This window comes from Alosa pseudoharengus, unplaced genomic scaffold, assembly GCF_046254945.1.
Source record: "Alosa pseudoharengus isolate Yale_2024_CS ecotype anadromous, Long Island Sound unplaced genomic scaffold, YU_APseudo_1.1 YU_APseudo_1.1_scf_6, whole genome shotgun sequence".
Lineage (NCBI taxonomy): Eukaryota > Metazoa > Chordata > Actinopteri > Clupeiformes > Clupeidae > Alosa > Alosa pseudoharengus.
In genome coordinates, this window is record NW_027468848.1 from 21,750,867 (window position 1) to 21,768,366 (window position 17,500).

General features: G+C 47.7%; 2 protein-coding genes across 5 annotated transcripts in view; one reads left to right on the plus strand and one right to left on the minus strand.

Moving 5' to 3' along the window:
• Positions 1–9,380, plus strand: part of unc5ca (unc-5 netrin receptor Ca) — a 136,837-nt gene extending 127,457 nt beyond the window's left edge. For both annotated transcript variants that reach the window (XM_076270001.1, XM_076270002.1), the window contains 5 exons: positions 2,995–3,228; positions 4,318–4,467; positions 4,940–5,104; positions 7,146–7,324; positions 9,116–9,380. In XM_076270001.1, the coding sequence (XP_076126116.1) occupies positions 2,995–3,228; positions 4,318–4,467; positions 4,940–5,104; positions 7,146–7,324; positions 9,116–9,275 (888 nt within the window). In that variant the 3' untranslated portion in view covers positions 9,276–9,380. The remainder of the gene's footprint in view (positions 1–2,994; positions 3,229–4,317; positions 4,468–4,939; positions 5,105–7,145; positions 7,325–9,115) is intronic.
• Positions 9,381–11,696: 2,316 nt separating this feature from the next.
• bmpr1ba (bone morphogenetic protein receptor, type IBa) overlaps positions 11,697–17,500 on the minus strand; it is a 75,173-nt gene continuing 69,369 nt past the window's right edge. For all 3 annotated transcript variants that reach the window (XM_076269772.1, XM_076269770.1, XM_076269773.1), the window contains 5 exons: positions 16,852–17,044; positions 15,227–15,524; positions 14,751–14,926; positions 14,132–14,262; positions 11,697–13,857 (listed from right to left, as the gene is read on the minus strand). In XM_076269772.1, the coding sequence (XP_076125887.1) occupies positions 13,732–13,857; positions 14,132–14,262; positions 14,751–14,926; positions 15,227–15,524; positions 16,852–17,044 (924 nt within the window). In that variant the 3' untranslated portion in view covers positions 11,697–13,731. The remainder of the gene's footprint in view (positions 13,858–14,131; positions 14,263–14,750; positions 14,927–15,226; positions 15,525–16,851; positions 17,045–17,500) is intronic.

Sequence of the window (17,500 nt, forward strand, 5' to 3'; positions counted from 1 at the left end):
GAGGTAGCTATCTGCGCTGGAGATAAGAGTCCTCCTGAGGTGCTGCTGCCAACCCAGCGGCGGGATGAGCTCTCAGGGAGGGGAGGAGGGCTGCGGAACCCTGTGTGTCATTGTTATCACGCCGAAACACAACGCCCCCCCCCCACTAATTGGGCATGAGGCGGTTGTGGGAATGGCGGGAGGCAGGGCAGGGTACGCGGGTGGCAGAGGAGATAGGGAGGCAGCGCTTGGGCCGGGCAAGGGCTGGTTTTGGGCCTTTGGCCCTCAGAACCCCACCCTTACATGCCCCCAGTCAACCTAGCTTCAGCCCACCCACCCATACACCCACCCACACCCCACCCCTCTCAGCTACCCTATAGTATTCTTCTCCCAGGCTGCACGAGATCAGACGCCAGCCTCGTGTGAACCGCTAAAACTACAAAAAGTTCGAACGGATGAAATGAAATGGAGGAATGACTGTTCACACTCGTTGTGTTTGCTTGTTTGCGATGTTTGATGTGTAGGAAAAGAGAGGGGGGGGGGGAAGAAAAGGAGCTCGTGAATATCCAAGGCCTTGGCCTATATTTAGTGGGCTTGGTGTTGTCAGAGTTTGGATGAATCTGAGTCCGACTGTCAGAAGTGCAATTAGCGGAGTGTTTTTTTCCCCCTGTTTTCCTCCGATGTGAATTGGTGATGAGCAGACGTAAATAGCTGCTGCCCGCTGTTGGCACCGTGCCCTAAGAGTCTCGGCGGGACTCTCCGCCAGTTTTCCGCTGTCTTAGCAACCAACCGCTCCTGACCTTATTTTGGGATTTAATCAGATTCAGAAGTGGTAGGTGCTGCTGCTGCTGGGGAAATGGTGAGGGGGTGATAAGTGTGTGTATGGGAGAGAGAGAGAGGAGTGGAGATGTTGGTGGGAGATCATATTCAGATTCAACCATCACCAAAATTAACATGGGTAAGCGTGGAGAATGTCAGCGTCTCGTTGCGTCTCTCTGACATTAAGCGGAGAAGTTATCTCCATCAGGCGCTAGCTTGGAGAGACGAGGTCTTTACTTTACTGTGTTGTCTCTAGAACACCACGTTGATGTGTCATGTTACACTGTAGCAATGACTGGCTATGGAAAACCCTTATCTCCCACACGCAAGCTCATTTCTCCAATCCTTCAAGCCACCGCAGTGTAAATCGCTCTGACATTTAGCTACACATTAGAGTCGCTCTTATTTCAGTAGTGATGCCTCTAGTGTAATTTCTCGCATCACATCAACATATATCCGATGACAGTTGCTTTCAGTTTGCCCTTATTTTTAGTAGACACGAGGCACCTGATGTTATGGTAGCCTCAGGTATACATTTTGTTCGTATCCATGTCCAAATGTTGACATTTATGTCTCAGGCCATGATCACACAATAGCCATACGAAAACATATGATGAATGCGAAACATATGGTCTCTCTCTCTTACCCCTTTCCCACACGGAGCCGTTAAGATGCTAATAAATTCAGCGGGGCTCGGTTGAGGTGGCTCGACCGCTGCGCTCTCAGGCTTCTAATGAGCTTTTGCCTCCTTTCTTCCCGTCGCTGATTTGACCATTTGTTTAGAGTGGCTAGTGCTCAGGAAAAGAGCCGAGACCAGGGGACCGTGTGGGACATTAAAGAGCCGGCCGAGAGACGGGGGGGGGGGGCTCAATTCCCGTGCTTTCAAAAGCACACTAGGGAGCTGCCTATAGCCTACCTCCATGGCTGGGAAAGAAACGAAGGAAAAGAGGTATATTTACAGACAAAACAATATGTGTGATATTGAGGTAATTGGATAAAATTTGCAAGAGCATTCATAAATCCTCTTTAAAATTGCCCATGTTTTCATCTCCCTCTTGCTCTCTCCACTACTCTACCCTTTTCTCTCTGTCTTTCACTGTTCTCCTGTCTTTCTCTTGTTCTCTTTCTCCCTCTCTCCCCCATCATTTCTACCCTTCTTTTCTGTTGTTTAATGATTGGAGCCTGATCCTAGTTCTCTCCAGAGACTAGTAAAGAGAGCTAATGACCATTCTGGAAATGGCTGTTAAACGGCCAAGCTTACTGTAAAGTATTTTTAATTCCTTTTCAGGTTTACCCCCACTCATAATAGGCCAGAAATTAATGATGGTGTGAGGCTCATGTGTGGGCATCGGGATAATAAATGATAAAAGTGAGAGAGCATCACAGCTTGAGCCGCTGTCTGCCCGCATCAGGCGCTAATGAAACGGGAACAGGCTCCTAGGCTCAGGGACGTATTAGAGGGGTCAATCCTTGGGTGGGCTATAGATCTCCTCTGGTGGTGCTCTACACACACACACACACACACACACACACACACACACACACACATACACGGCACACACACACAGAAGTCTATGAATATTATGCATGGTTTCTGTCTGTCTCTTTTGATTGCGCTCTGTTTGTGTCTCACAAACAGGGTCATTCAAATTCACTCACACACAAAGACGTCAGGAATCTGTGTAAAGTCTGTCCTCAGCAATGCAATACATAGCCACAAAGGCTTTATACAGATGTAGACATCACATGCATGCTAACGCTCTCGTACACAAACATACACACGGTCATAAACTCCACCTCCTATCATCCTAGAGGAATCACTTATGTATGTGGACTCACTTTAAGTCTTGCGTGCGGCCACACTGACACAAGGCCATTCAAGCACAATCACATACCGTAGCCAATATGACAAAGAAGACAGACATCTAAGTGAAGGCTGCACTCAGCAATCCAATACACAGACAGAAACATGTATATCATACCAATGCAATGTGACCAATGTCACACACACACACACACACACACACACACACACACACAAACACACACAATCATACAGACTTGCATCCACCGCAGATAAACTCAAATCCAACCTGAAATCCTTTCATCCTACATCTCGCCTTAATCTCCCTCACTGTGCACAATGATCCGTTTATCCTCCCATTCAATTGCTCTCTGTCTCTTCCGCTCCTCCAGGAGGTGGTGGTGGTGGGGGAGGAGAACTTCGCCACCCCTTGCTACATCCAGATGGACGAGGAGGCGTGCCACGTCCTCACCGAGACGCTGGGCACCTACTGCCTGGTTGGCCAGTCCATCAGCAAGGCCACGGCCAAGCGGTTGAAGCTGGCCATCTTTGGACCGGTCAGCACCACCGCTCTGGAGTATCACATCCGCGTGTACTGCCTGGACGACACGCAAGATGCCTTGAAGGTAAGCACAGCATGGATTTGCTTTCTTCCCTACTCTTAACTACCCTCATTGTCACACTCTAATGTTGGTTGATGAATGCACAATATATGCCTATTTTAACCACCAAACTTAACTGGGCAAAACCCCAAACTGTGGCTGCCTTGGCAAATGTAGTAGTAGAAATGAATGAGCTCCTTAAAAATCAGTAATGTCTCTGTTTTTCTATTATTATTCATTTCAATTCGCCCATTTTTTTGTCTTTTGTCTATTAATGTGATGTACAACTGTCCTTGGATTTGACTTTTATTTTAAGTGTGATGACGGTCAGTGTTTGTGTGTTATTGTTCTGTTAGTCTTCCAAAACATTCGATAGTAAATCACAAAATGCACCAGTTTGTGTCCTTTCTTCTCCTGTTGGCGTGCCCCTGACGGACCTGACCAGCTCAATCAGCCGTGTTTTACAGGGGAAGTTAATGAACTCTGCAGTAGGATGTTAAGGCACTCCTGATACAAATAAACAGGACAATCATGTTGTTACAGAGCTCTCCGTTAGTTAGTTTGGACCGTAAGTGTTCACCCAGGCACAGTGTGACAGCAGTGGCAGTGGCAGTGACCCATGATTTCTCACATAGACATGAAGTTACAGTAGCTATCCATTTGCTTTCAACATTTTAGTCTCAGACAGTGTTACTCAGACGGGATTTCTACATTCTACACAATGTCAAAAAATGTAATATGCACACAAAGCTTATTTTGTGCATTATAGGTTCCTGTGTTGCTGAAGCATAAATATTGCTTACCTATCCAACTAGTGTCCAAAGCAATAAGGCAACATTATCCATACACTCAAATATGTATTAATTAGTATAGTATATATGCTCTTTTGATCCTGTGAGGGAAATTAGTTACAGCCACTATTATTTTGAGATCATGCTTGAATTTGACGGACCATCACAAATGTCGATTGGACATGTTCTGCATGTAGTGTTGCAGAAGCTCAAATGTAGCTAATGCGGGTTACTTTATCATCCAACACCAAGCACGCCACCTCCACGCCGGTTGGCCTGCAGAGCAGCCTTTGATGTTTTGTCACGGTCTGGCCGCCCACAGGAGGTGCTGCAGATGGAGAAGCAGATCGGCGGGAAGCTGCTGGACGAACCAAAGACGCTGAACTTCAAGGACAGCACCCACAACCTCCGCCTCTCCGTCCACGACATCCCACACGGCGAGTGGAAGAGCAAGCTGCTGGCCAAGTACCAGGTACGCATCCTACCGCTGTAGGCCTTAGCCCTCCAGGGGGCGCTCTTCAAGCCCACGTGGGTGTTTGGGGGTGGGGGCAGAGGGAGGCTTCTGGGCATTGTTATTCACTCCTGAGCCATGGGAATGAGGGTGTGAATATGCTGTGAGGCCATGAGGCTGTCAGAATGCTCCCACAATTTTTTTCCCCCTTCCAACTGTTTTAAACCCTGTGGAAGCATCTTAGGCGAGGGTTGTCCTCATCTGAACCAGCCCTGGGACTATGGAGACTTGAAAGAGATAGACAACATAGGCCTCTTTAATGTGCAATCCCACCCTGCCTTTCCTTTATATAATGAGTCCATGAGCACGGTCTCCCCGCTCCTGCATTCTAACCTCTCTCTCTTCACCTGTGTGTGTGATGTGTGTGTGCGTACGTGTGTGTGTGTGCGTGCGTGCGTGTGTGTGTGCGCGTGTGTGTGTGTGCGGCCAACAGGAGATCCCCTTCTACCAGGTGTGGAGTGGCTGCCAGCGGACCCTGCACTGCACCTTCACCCTGGAGCGCTTCAGCATCGCCACCATCGAGCTGGACTGCAAGCTCTGCGTCCGGCAGGTGGAGGGCGAGGGCCAGATCTTTCAGCTCAACACTGCCCTCTCCGAGGTAGGCTACATTCCTACTGCTGATTGACACCATCTCGGGCCGGTTTCCCAGACATGGATGAAGCCTAGTCCAAGACTGTAAGCTCATTTTCAGGGGAAATCTTCATTGGCGTTCTCTATTAGTCCAGGACTAGGCCCAAGCCATGTCTATGAAACTGGCCGTGCAAGTAAAACTATTGCTGTAACAATAATAAAGTAATACATGACTGACACTGGTGTATTGAAAATGCTAGGTTGCATTTTGTATGCCTAGAGTGCATAACTTGCAGCAATGCTACTGAATATGGTTGCAGAAAGATAGTCCCGTAGTGGTTTTTGAAGAAAATATATTGGCACAGCAGCTTTTTTTTATTTTATTTTCTAATTTTTTTTTAATATTGGATTGCTGAATTGCTTTTCAAGGTCAGTTTGGCAGTGTTGCTGTAAAATCTCGGTGGGCTGCTATGTAAAAATCTGTGTATTGGTCATTGAAGGCGGGCCAGTGAAACCCGCTTTGATCCATGCTGTCCTGGAGCACTGAGTGGAAGAATTCCTCTCCGTTATTGATTGCGAGCCATCAGCTCCCTGTCTCTAAATGTTTGCTGTCTCCATAGGGGTTAATTAAAGCTCCTGGATTGTAAAAGAAGGCCTCGGAGCGCTAAATAAATAAATAATCTCTCACTTATTGACCCGGCCACCGCTCTCCCCACAGCATTTTAAATTTTGCTCCTGGATGAGGCATCGGAATCCCATCCATTTCCGCAGCGTTCTCATGGCTCGCTGCTCCGTCTTCTCTCTCTCTCGCGCTCCCGCCCGTCAGGTAAAACCGACGCCTCCGTCTATCGTCCGTCGGGCTCCTTGCTTACAGGAAGGGCCGATTCTCTCTCCCCTCAGCCGCACGGCTGCTGTCACACCCTGAATCCACTCAAGCTCTAATCCCCCATCAGGCTCGCTCACCTCTCTGCTGAAATGGACTTGTAATACCACCGATAGAGCTGTCCTCGAGTGGTATATTTTCAAGGAAATATGACTAGTTCTTACCACTCCATACAGAAAAATGGCCTCTTAAGAAATGCTTCTTTCAAAACAAATACTGCATTTAAAATCTATCCTTCGAGACATAAAGAGAGAGAGAGCAAGAGAGAGAGAGCAAGAGAGAGAGAGAGATTCTGCTTTGGCTCATTGTATTGTATGAAAAGCTCTGTGTCAATAATGTTTTTCTCTTAAAATCCTCAGTGGCCTGCTTCATCTCCCCTCTAATTGATAATCCTGTTTACACAGGCAGCGGTGCTGCAGTATTGTCTTGGGCTCGGTGCGGTTTGTTTTGGAGTGGAAATGTTTCAAGCCTCTCTTATGGCACTTAAAGGCAGGGGGAAAAAGCTGGGTTCCATAATGGGCTCTTTGTTTATTATTGGAATTCATTAAGGGAGGCATTTATAATCAGGCATAGCTGGCATTGCAGATGAGATGTGTGTGTGTGTGTGTGTGTGTGTGTGTGTGTGTGTGTGTGTGTGTGTGTGTGTGTGTGTGTGTGTGTGTGTATGTGTGTGTGTGTTGTGGCGAGGGGGAGGGAGAGCTATCCCTCCCATTGAGAGATGGATGAGGAGTTTGCTTTGGTAAAATTGCTTTACGGATGCCAAAGGAAGGCCAAAAGAGGAGAAAGCGAAAGAGAGAGGGAGGGAGGGATGGAGAGAGAGAGAGAGAGAGAGAGAGAGAGACGAGCCCACCACAGTCAGATCGCTGGAGACTGCTGTGTTCCTTGCCATGGTAACAACAGATGAGGGTGGTCGGTCCAGCCTTGCTGCGCGTCTCTTCTTTTCCGGTTTTGTTCCCTTCGACATTTTCTTGGACTGTTTGTTTGTTTATTTGTTTGTTTGTCCAGATCAGCATCCTGTCCATCTTTTTATGTAAATACAAAAGGACAAAAAAACACAGAAAAGCCCCACAGTCTCACTGGAACAGGCTTCCAAACCCATGTGAAGGTCCAGTGACATTAACGGACCACTGACCACTCTGTGCTCTGCATGGACCACTGACCGCTCTGTGTTTGCTCTTCTGTGCAGGACTCCCAGAGCATTGACACCTCGCTGATGGACCCGGCCAGCAACATCACCACGCTGGTGGGGCCCAACGCCTTCCGCATCCCCCTGTCCATCCGCCAGAAGCTCTGCGGCAGCCTGGACGCGCCCCAGTCCCGTGGGAACGACTGGAGGATGCTGGCGCACAAACTCAACTTGGACAGGTCAGCACAGGCACATGCACACACACACACACACACACACACACACACACACACACACACACACACACAAAGACATGTACAGACATATGCTGACAGTATACTGGTATTAATAGTGTATCATAATACATAGTATGTTGTTATCCATATAGTACAGGAATATACAGAAACACATGCACACACACACCTGCAGATGTGTGGTACACACACACATAATGTGCCAACACAGGCACACACACATGGCACCAGCAGAGATATTTAGACACAGTGAGAAAAGAAAGGCCATGTGAGTGCCAGAAACAGAATTTTGATGAAGTTAGTGAGAAAAACGTGCACACGCACACACACACACACACACACACACACACACACACACACACACACACACGCACACACACACAAGAAGAAAAAGAGCCCAGCAGTGCGAGATCCTGGAAGCAGAACCCATCTGTCACATTTGATATGCACATAGCTAAATGAGGTGAGAGAGGCTGAACAGTGAGAGAGAAGAGAGAACGAAGGAAGCGAGAGAGAAAGAGAAGGAGAGAGAAGGAAAGAAAGAAAGCGAGGTTTAGAGGAGAGAATGTGGGGTCCTGCTGAAGCTAGCCCTTTTCACCTCCCTTTCCCACTGTATGGAGCAAAATCATGCTCTGTTTGCAGCTACTGAGTTCAGCTCCCAGCAGGAGAAGCCTTATCACAGGCTGCAGAGAGAGAGGGAGCGCAAGCGAGAGAGAGAGAGAGAGAGAGAGAACGAGGGAGGGCAAGGGAAGAAGAAAGGAAGGGTGGGAGGGAGAGAGAGCGGAGGACTGACATCCTGAGCTCAGTCTCCTAAGACAGGCATGCATAATCAGAGAGGGTCAAAACGAAGGCACCGCAAAAGAGGGAAGAGAAAGCAGGAGAAGAAGAGGCAGAAGAGATAACCCCACCCTGCAGCATGCAGCGCCTTTAATGCTGACCAACATGACAGCCCGTGCAGGATCTGACCAAGCAAAAGGCCCCTCTTTTTTTTTACACACAGAAAGTCTCGTTTGTCTTTTTTTTTTTAACTCTTCCTTTATTCACTTTCGCTTCGTGTTTGCTTTCTTTGAAAAGGAGCTTCATTTGATTAGGGGAGGCTTAGGAAATAGAGTTGCCAAGCTGCGTGTCAACTTAGAGTCACAAGTGTTTTGATCAAAGGAGAATGGGAGGGCTTAGTGTGCTGTGTGTGGCGTGGCAGCGGCGTGGCAGCGGGGGGGCGGGGGGGGGGGCTGCCTGTGCCTATAGGAGGCCCTGGTGCTGTTCCCCGGCCTGATTGATCAGGGCAGCTCTTCCCCACACGGCGCCGCCCGCGCACCGCGCAGTCCTCTGGCATGTGTCCACTCCACTCTGGCTCTCTGTCACCATACACAAACCAGACACACACACACGCACACAGAGAGAGACAGAGAGACATAAACACACACACACACACACACACACACACATGTACACGCTCACACACACACACCAGACAGAGAGACTAAATAAATCCCACACCTTGGCTTGGCCATTATCCCACCGGTCTGTCTGCCACCTTGTTCCAGCTCACAGGTACATGAACTACTTTGCCACCAAGTTGAGACTGTGTCCACTCCACTGGAGCTCTCTGTCTGCTCTCTCACACACACACACACACACACACACACACACACACACACACACACACACACACACACACACACACACACACACACACACCTACTCACACACACACACACAGACACACCTAATCACACTCCCTCGTAATGCTATCTTGTCCGTTTGTGTCTTGTTCAGGTACCTCAACTACTTTGCCACCAAGTCGAGTCCGACCGGTGTGATCCTGGACCTGTGGGAGGCGCAACACTTCCCCGACGGCAACCTCAACCAGCTGGCCGCCGTCCTGGAGGAAATGGGTCGCCATGAGAACATAGTCCCCATGGTGATGGAGCTGTGAGAGTGACCTCGGAGCGGAAGCGAGAGCCATACGGCGCTACTCCCACACACACACACACACACACACGCAAGCACGCGCGCACGGTGTGAAAGCGAGAGGAGAGAAGTGGTGGAGGAAGGGGGGGTGGGGGGTGGGGGTGGGGGGGGCTTCAAGCGAACAAACAAGAGAATCCTTCACCAGACCACGCAGGTCACAGACTGAAGTATGGAGAAGTATGATGAACAAAGAGACGGTCTGGGAGCAAAAAATATGAAAAAAAGAAAAACACTTACCTTGATAATGTTATGAATTGTGCTGTGATTTATCTTTTACTGACAAAACAACAAAGTGGACATATATATGAAACAAGAGTATTGGTTAAAGTTAAAACAAAAAAAAAATCAAATCTCTTTCTATAGGTATTTCTATAGTCTTTTTCACTGTACGTGCACCTTCACGTACAGATTGTTTAATACAGTTTCCATGGAAACGATTTATGCTGCTGTCCAGATATGTGGATGATTCTCCCCATCGACCCCCCCTCAACCACCCCCACCCAAGAGCGACCTTGAACAAGCAGGCTACTAACTAACTAATATTTGGAGTGGGAGGATGGGGCGGAGAGAGGAGCCCAGGGGCCAGATGTGGGGACCTCCGGGGGGTCCAGGTTTAGTTTCAGATGATATCAGCCATCCTCTCCCCTCAGTATCTATGTTCTGCCCCGTCCCTCCCTCCCAGTCACACAACTCTAATTATGCACACGTCCCAGTCCCCCTCCTGGTCCACTTACGGTCAACCCCAGGAGAATCATTGTTGTTATTGTTTGTATGCATAAGTCATGTTTTTGCTTCATTTTTAAAAGGAAAAACATCTTTTTTTTGTATCACATCTTATCTAACCTTTTCTTTCAGTGCTCTCCTTAACGTTTTTTTTTTTCTTCAAAAAGAGTTTTTAGTTCACTGCTGCCACCTGGTGGAATAAGAGGAAACCTACATAGTCATATAGAATTGTGTAATTTTGAATTTGTAAATACAGGATATGTATACCAAGTACATTGAAGTGGCCTTTTCCAGTTGACTCCTATGACTATGTTTCTGTTTTGATTTCAGTGGGCTATTGTGTATTGGGGACTTTTGTTGTTCGTTTCGGTTTCGTTTCTCCTGTTTTTACAACAACAGTGCATTGGAGCACTTGCCGCTTATCAGACTATACTGACAAACAATTGTGTGTGTCCGCTTTTTACTAATAATGATGTCGACATGAATAGCCAGATCACTTGCAAAATGAATCTCTCGGTGTGCAGCGCTCATTTTTAACCAGCTGGAGAACATAAAGATGAACCATTTCATGCTCAAGTTTTAAAGACATCAGAGTGTCAGTGTTGAGACATGCATTTTCTTTTTCAGTTTTTTTCAGAAACCTAAAATAAAATAAAATCAAGACACAGAAGAACTTACAGATTTAACATTCCTTGTTGCAGTATTCCCTCGGTATGGAATATGGGATTTTAAAAAATGGTGATTGATTTTTGTTCGCTTTACATGTTGCCTTTGTGGCTGACAATTTTGTGATGTTTCTGTTCGTGTTCCTCTGTGACCACAAAACGATAAAATGTTTGACTCAAAAGCTTGTAGATCATTTAACGAATTTAATGGATATGGCGAGACTTAAATGATGATTGCCCAAGCCATCTTTTCATTTTTTTAAAAAAAAGAACTCCAACCTCAGGCTCAACAAGGCTCAAGAGACGTACAGCAAGATGAATGGGAAAGCATTGGTATGAAAGCAGGATATCAGAGTATGCTATCATTATTGAGTAGAAACACTCAAATAACTTTCTTACGATGTTAAAATGACAACCATGTTAAAAAATAATCCTGTTTGTATTTTCAGTTGGATTTGTTTGTTGTTTACTCATCTCCGTGTTTGTAAAAGCTGTGTCTACTATGCAAAGTTGGCTTTCTTTATATAACTATGACTAGAGCAGTGCTAGTAAGTGCTTTTTATTTTGTTAAACTGATTTATACTCGTACGGTTTGTATAGTGAGGGTGTGGTCCGCTCTGGTTTGGCACGTTTCATTAATGACCCCTTGAAATTGCTCGCGTCTCCTCCCCTTGGTCAAGTTTATTTACTGTACAAAGTGTAAGAAAGAATTTTTAAAACAATTAATAAATTATATTTATAAGCAATGCTGAAAACTGTGCTCTGCGTGTGTTTTCTTTACATCACCTTTGAAACACGTTTCACAGTTCTTTAAGCCCAGAAAAGGCTATTCAGATGTACCCACCACCACCCAGGACCACTGACATATTGCTTTACCTTTCGTGCAAAGTGGAATTGGTCATTGTGGTATTTTCACAGTGTTTAGGCAAGTAGGCAAAATAACTGGCATTTGGGCAAAATGAAGTAACATTAGGCTGAATAACTTGAACACAGGCGTATTGGGGGAACTGAATTACATTTTATTAAGGGAATGTAAAGCCTAGCACATCCATTAATTATATCACATTCATCAACTCTCATTTACAGGTATGTACAGATTAAATAAGGCACACGCCCTGAGGGAGAGGAGGAGGAAGGACTCCATTCTTTACACACACAGCAAAACAAGGGAGACATTGATTGTGTTAAAACATAGGAGGGATGGGGGGGGGCAGGGGTCATGATGTGTTCACCTAGTTAGCCAGCTAACATAAGTAAACAGTTAGGGGAAGTCAGGGTTTCTCTCTTTAGCAGGTGCGTTGACACTTTCTAATGAATGTAGCACATTCTATTCAGAATGAACGTCTGTTTATAAGAAATGCTTCGTGAAAAACATTGACAGTATTTTTTTTCAACAGTTAGCCATCAAAACAGGGCAGGGCACACACTGCTTGTCCATTCTGACCAAAAATTAAAAGAAAACAAATCAGTGTGTGTTGGATTTCAATGCTAGTTTCAGAGTGTGGAACTAAACTGGTGCTTCAACACAGCAGTGTGTGTGTGTGTGTGTGTGTGTGTGTGTGAACTGAAAAATACAAACACCAATCTCTGCTACACAACTGCTACACTGAATCACTAACAAGACAGAGAGAAAGGCACTAATGACTGATGAGGGGGGGGATCCAGAACATTCTAAAGGAACTTAAGCGCCATACAGTAGCCCCAGATATCGCTCACACACTATCACACCTCTCTCTCTCACACACACACACACACACACACACACACACACACACACACACAAAGATGATGGTTAGTTTAGTTTCCCACCACTGATAGGTGGACTACCTCAGGGCACTGAAACTCATGGATGGCAACAACCATATCTTGTGGAGGATTTTGTGAAAAATTAACATGTTGACATGACAATCAATTGAAATGGAAAGGCTTCATTGACTCTCCTTCAAACTGTGCTTGTGTGTGTCTGTGTGCCTCACAAGGATACCTAGAATTACAATTCCACTCGTCGCCAGTGAATATAGACAGACATCTGTTATTGACCTTTATTGACCTCTACGTTACTTCAGTCTTTGGTTCAGGTATACCACCAGCCAGTGCACAACTAACAAAGTCCAAGAGAACTTAAAACAGAGAGAGAGAGAGAGAGAGAGAAAGAGTGAGAGAAAAGGGATGTACAGCCAATCCTGATTTGTCTTGCCCTTGTCCTCCGGTCAACAAACACATCGCGCCAGCCATCAGCAGGGGAACCAGGCAGTGGACGGAGTGGAGAAAAGTCAATACTGAGCTGAGGCCTCTGATTGTCCGAGCGACGCTGATCCCCTCGTGCGTGTCCCGCTGTTTGGTTCACAAACGCTGGGCTCTACCCCTCCACCCCCCTCCATCCCTCCATCCCCCACCTCCATCTCCTCACTTCCGTCTCCTCAGCTTCCCTCCTCAGGAAGAAAATCAATAAACAAACAACAACAACAACATCAACATCAACACCAAAAAGTCTGTGGTCTAATAAAGCTTTCACAGAAAGCAACGAGGAGAAGCTTCTCTGCTGGCCGCTAGCGCCGCGGGCTGTCCGTCCTTGCAGGGGCTCCCGAGCGCAGAGATCAAGGACAGACCGCTTCCTTTTTAAAGGCACTACCTGCTGACCGCGTCCAGGCCTCTTGGACTAAATAATTCACTCGGTTAGATTTACCCACCCTAAACCCCACCGAAGGGAAAAAAACACCCTCCCCAAAACAGGTCTTCTCATCTCTTATCTCCCCTAGTTTCTCGTCGTTTCCTCTTCTGAGACCCCCCCCCCCCCCTCCTCCTCATCCTCCCTTCCTTCTTCCTCAACTTCTGTGCAGGGGGGGGACGGCTCCTGCTGCTGGGCCAAACTTGACCCGACCTGATCTGGGGTGGGGTGGGGTGGGGGGGGCATCCCGTTCCGACCCATTGGAGCAAGGGATTGTGGGTAGCTGAAGCGATATGTCTTTCTTGTTTTTTTGTGTTTTTTTTTTTTTTATTTGCTGCCGGCGCTGTCTGGTCGGTCGGCTCCTCTCAGAGCTTAATGTCCTGGGACTCGGACATCTTGGCCAGGGTCTTCTTGACGCGGAGGGCGGTGAGGCGAGAGGCCGGGTTGTGGGCCCAGCACTCGGTCATCAGTTTGCCCATCTGTCTCAGGCACTGCGCACACACACACACAGGGACAGGGACAAATAAACACACAACATGTCAATACAGCAAACACAGTTAGTTTGTTTGGAGAGAAAGAGACGGAGAGGGGGAAAGGAGATAAGGAGAAGGGAGAGCAGAGAGAGAGAGAGAGAAAGAATCAATGAAGGGGGTGGGGGGTGTGCATGTGTGGTTATGTTTGGTGTGGAAGTATATATGTGTGTGTGTGTGTGTGTGTGTGTGTGTGTGTGTGCATTGGTGAGTGTGTGTCTCGTGTGGCCTTTACCTCGTCACTGCTCCATCTGTTGGGGAATGAGGGTCGTAACCTCTTGATGCACACCACTTCCCTCATGTCTTCATATGAAGGATCAGTGGGCACAAGGTCGTGGTACGGTAACTGGTATTCTTCCACTATGCCTGCAAAACACCCACACACACACCACCACCAACATGTCAACACCAGCGAACGACACACAAATATTACAAAAAACACTTTATGGAGAGGACCTTTTAAATAGTACATTTAGCATTTAAGCGTTTGCCAGAACACATCTCCTATTCACACTGTGTGCTCTGAAAGCAATACCACAGGGGAGCATATACATCCTCTGAGGGTCTGATCCATTTTCTGTTTAAACATTTACACGTGTACATGGTTGCGTGTGGATGTGGCAGACTCGGCAGGGACACTCTCCTGGGTGCTCTCTGGGAACTCGCTGAGCCACTTTGAAGTGCTGCCAGCACCAACAGAGGGCCCCGCTTGTTGAAAGCGGTTATGTAACGTGAGCGTGGCGCTCCGTGAGCCGGGAGGAATGACTGGGCACGACACGACGTGGCGCGGCTCAGCTCAGATGGGCACGATGTTGTTGGCGCGGGGGGGGCGGTGCGGTGCGAGAGGGTCTTACCTCCGGACACGCATCTCCTGGCGATTTCCCACAGGATGAGGCCGAAGCTGTACATGTCGGCCATGATGTAGGACTGGAAGTGGTTGCGGTTGAGGCTCTCGTCCAGCACCTCCGGGGGCATGAAGCGCTTGGTGCCCACCCGCGTGTTGGGAGGGATGTCCACCTCGTTTGTGTCACTGGAAGAGAAAAACAGTTCTGATGAGCCATATTAAATGTTAGAGAACATGGATAAAAAAAGATAAATAGAAAAATATGTTTTAATAGGGCTGTTTTGTTTTGTAATGTGTTGTATAGGATCAATTTAACTTTTAAACCCACTGAACAATAAGCTGAGGAAATATTATCTGTTCACTCTGTGAAGGGAGGGTTTTGGATTATAGTGCACTCCCCTCACTCTCTCTCTATTTTTCTCTCTTTCCCTCTCTCTCTCTCTCTCCCTCCCCCCCCCGCCCTCTCTGTCTCCCCCCTTCACTAACCTAATGAATTTGACGGCCAGGCCGAGGTCAGCGATGCAGCAGGTGCCGTTCTTCTTGACCAGGATGTTCTTGCTCTTGAGGTCGCGGTGGGCGATGGCCGGCTTGCCCTGCGTGCCGAAGATCTCGGTGTGCAGGTGGCACAGGCCCGAGACGGACGAGTAGGCCAGCCGCAGCATGGCCTTGGAGTCCAGCGTAGTGGACTTGAGGTAGTCGTAGAGCGAGCCGCTCTCGTGGTAGTCGGTGATCAGGTAGAGCTGCGTCCACGAGCCCGTGCCCTTGATGTCCGCCGCGATGAAGCCTGGAGGTGGACCGACAGATGGAGAGAGGAAAGGAGAGGGGGAGGGAGTGAGGGAGCGAGGGAGGAAAAGAGATGGAGAGAGAGAAAAAGAGGAGGGAAGAGGAGGAGGATGGGAGAAAAAGTGAGAGAAGCAGGGATGGGGAAAAAAACAAAGAGGGAGGTAAGGAGATGTACAAGGGGCAAGGAGAGAAAAGAAAAGGAGGCAGAGAGAGAGAGAGTGAGAGAGAGGAGGGGAGAAAGAGAGAGGAGGAGGGAGAGAGAGATTCGTGGAGGTATAAGAGTAGAATGCTGAGAAGCCTGCGTGTTCGCACAGACATGGGTGGTTCAAGGGAGGGAAGTCATGTTTGATTTCATTCCACTAAGAACTGAGGCGTTTTCATCTGACAGCGAGGTCAGTGGCCTCAATAAATTCCGCAGGCAGCTTGTGCTAATGGGCTCGCTCAAAGGGACGACGTGTCAGCGATCGAGGACAGCCTCCACCACAGTTTTCATTTGAGCCTCGGGGGGGTGGAGGGAGCCCCTCAGATACATATAGTCTTTAGTATGCAATAACAACTATGGGTGTCTTCAAAACTGCTGGGGGTTACGTGAGGGTTACTGCTGGGGGATATGTTTTGACCCTGCTCCTCGACCCAGGAAAGTATTTTTGGAATATATTCAAATTTTTCCATCTTGTGTAGTTTGTGTAGGAGAACGGGGATATCATTTGTATAGCAACATAGTGTACATGCCGAGGGCAGAATGATTTTGGCAGGCTACTTAGTTTTCAGGGCCCTGACTGAATTTACATCTACTCTACTGTTTGCCTATCTTATCCCAACAACAACCTGTCATTTACTGGGCTTTGGATAGTCAATCAAACAGAGCAAGAAACTAATTTGAATGTCAGCTAGGAATCGTTTCTAAGTACACCCACCCGGTGGTGCAGTCTAGTTAGCTGTAGTGGGTATACTTTGATGTTGTCTAGTTAGCTGTAGTGGATATACTGTGATGTAGTCTAGTTAGCTGTAGTGGATATACTGTGATGTAGTCTAGTTAGCTGTAGTGGATATACTGTGATGTAGTCTAGTTAGCTGTAGTGGGTATACTGTGATCAACCCCAAATTTTAATACGTATCCTTGCCTATTTTAAGTGGGTATACTGAGATGGTGATGCTTTTTCAGTCGGTATACTGCGTAGTCCTGCGTATCACGTAGACTACACCACTGCACCCACCTACTCATAGGTAAGGGAAGAGGGGTCTGGCTGGTAGGACATTCTGGCTACAACCTTCTCCTGTGGCTGAGAACAGGTGGAACTGCTGTGTTTTTCCTTTCGGTTCCTTACCCAGTATGTTCTCGTGCCTCATCAGCACCGTCTGGTAGATCTCGGTCTCGCGGAACCAGCTGGCCTCCTCGGTGGTGAAGAACACCTTGACAGCCACCTTCTCGCCGCGCCACTTGCCCATCCATACCTCGCCGTAGCGGCCCTTGCCAATCTGCTTCACCATCTGGATCTGCTTGGCGATGGTGCGCTGCACCTAGAGGGGGACAGGGAGAGAGGAGGTGTTAGTTTGTGTGTGTGCGTGCGTGCATGTACGTGCGTGCCTGTGTGTGCGTGTGTGCGTGCATGTGTGTGTGTGTGTGTGTGTGTGTGTGCGTGCGAGCGTGTGCGTGCCTGTGTATGCGTGTGTGCGTGCGTGTGTGTGTGTGTGTGTGTGTGTGTGTGTGTGTGTGTGTGTGTGTGTGTGTATGTGTGTGTGTGTGTGAGTTGTGGAGGGAGGGATTGTACATCGTGTAACATTCAACCACCTGCTCTCCTGTTTCAATCATATTACTTGACACCAAGGCTTGCCAAGTACTAGCACACAATAGGTGCACCCACATTAACACAATTACCCCTCTTAGGTTACATAAAAGCCAGGATGATTAAGTAAACATGAAACTCTCCATCTAAAGCGGCCACTATGAAAACACTGTAATGGCTTTTTAAGGTG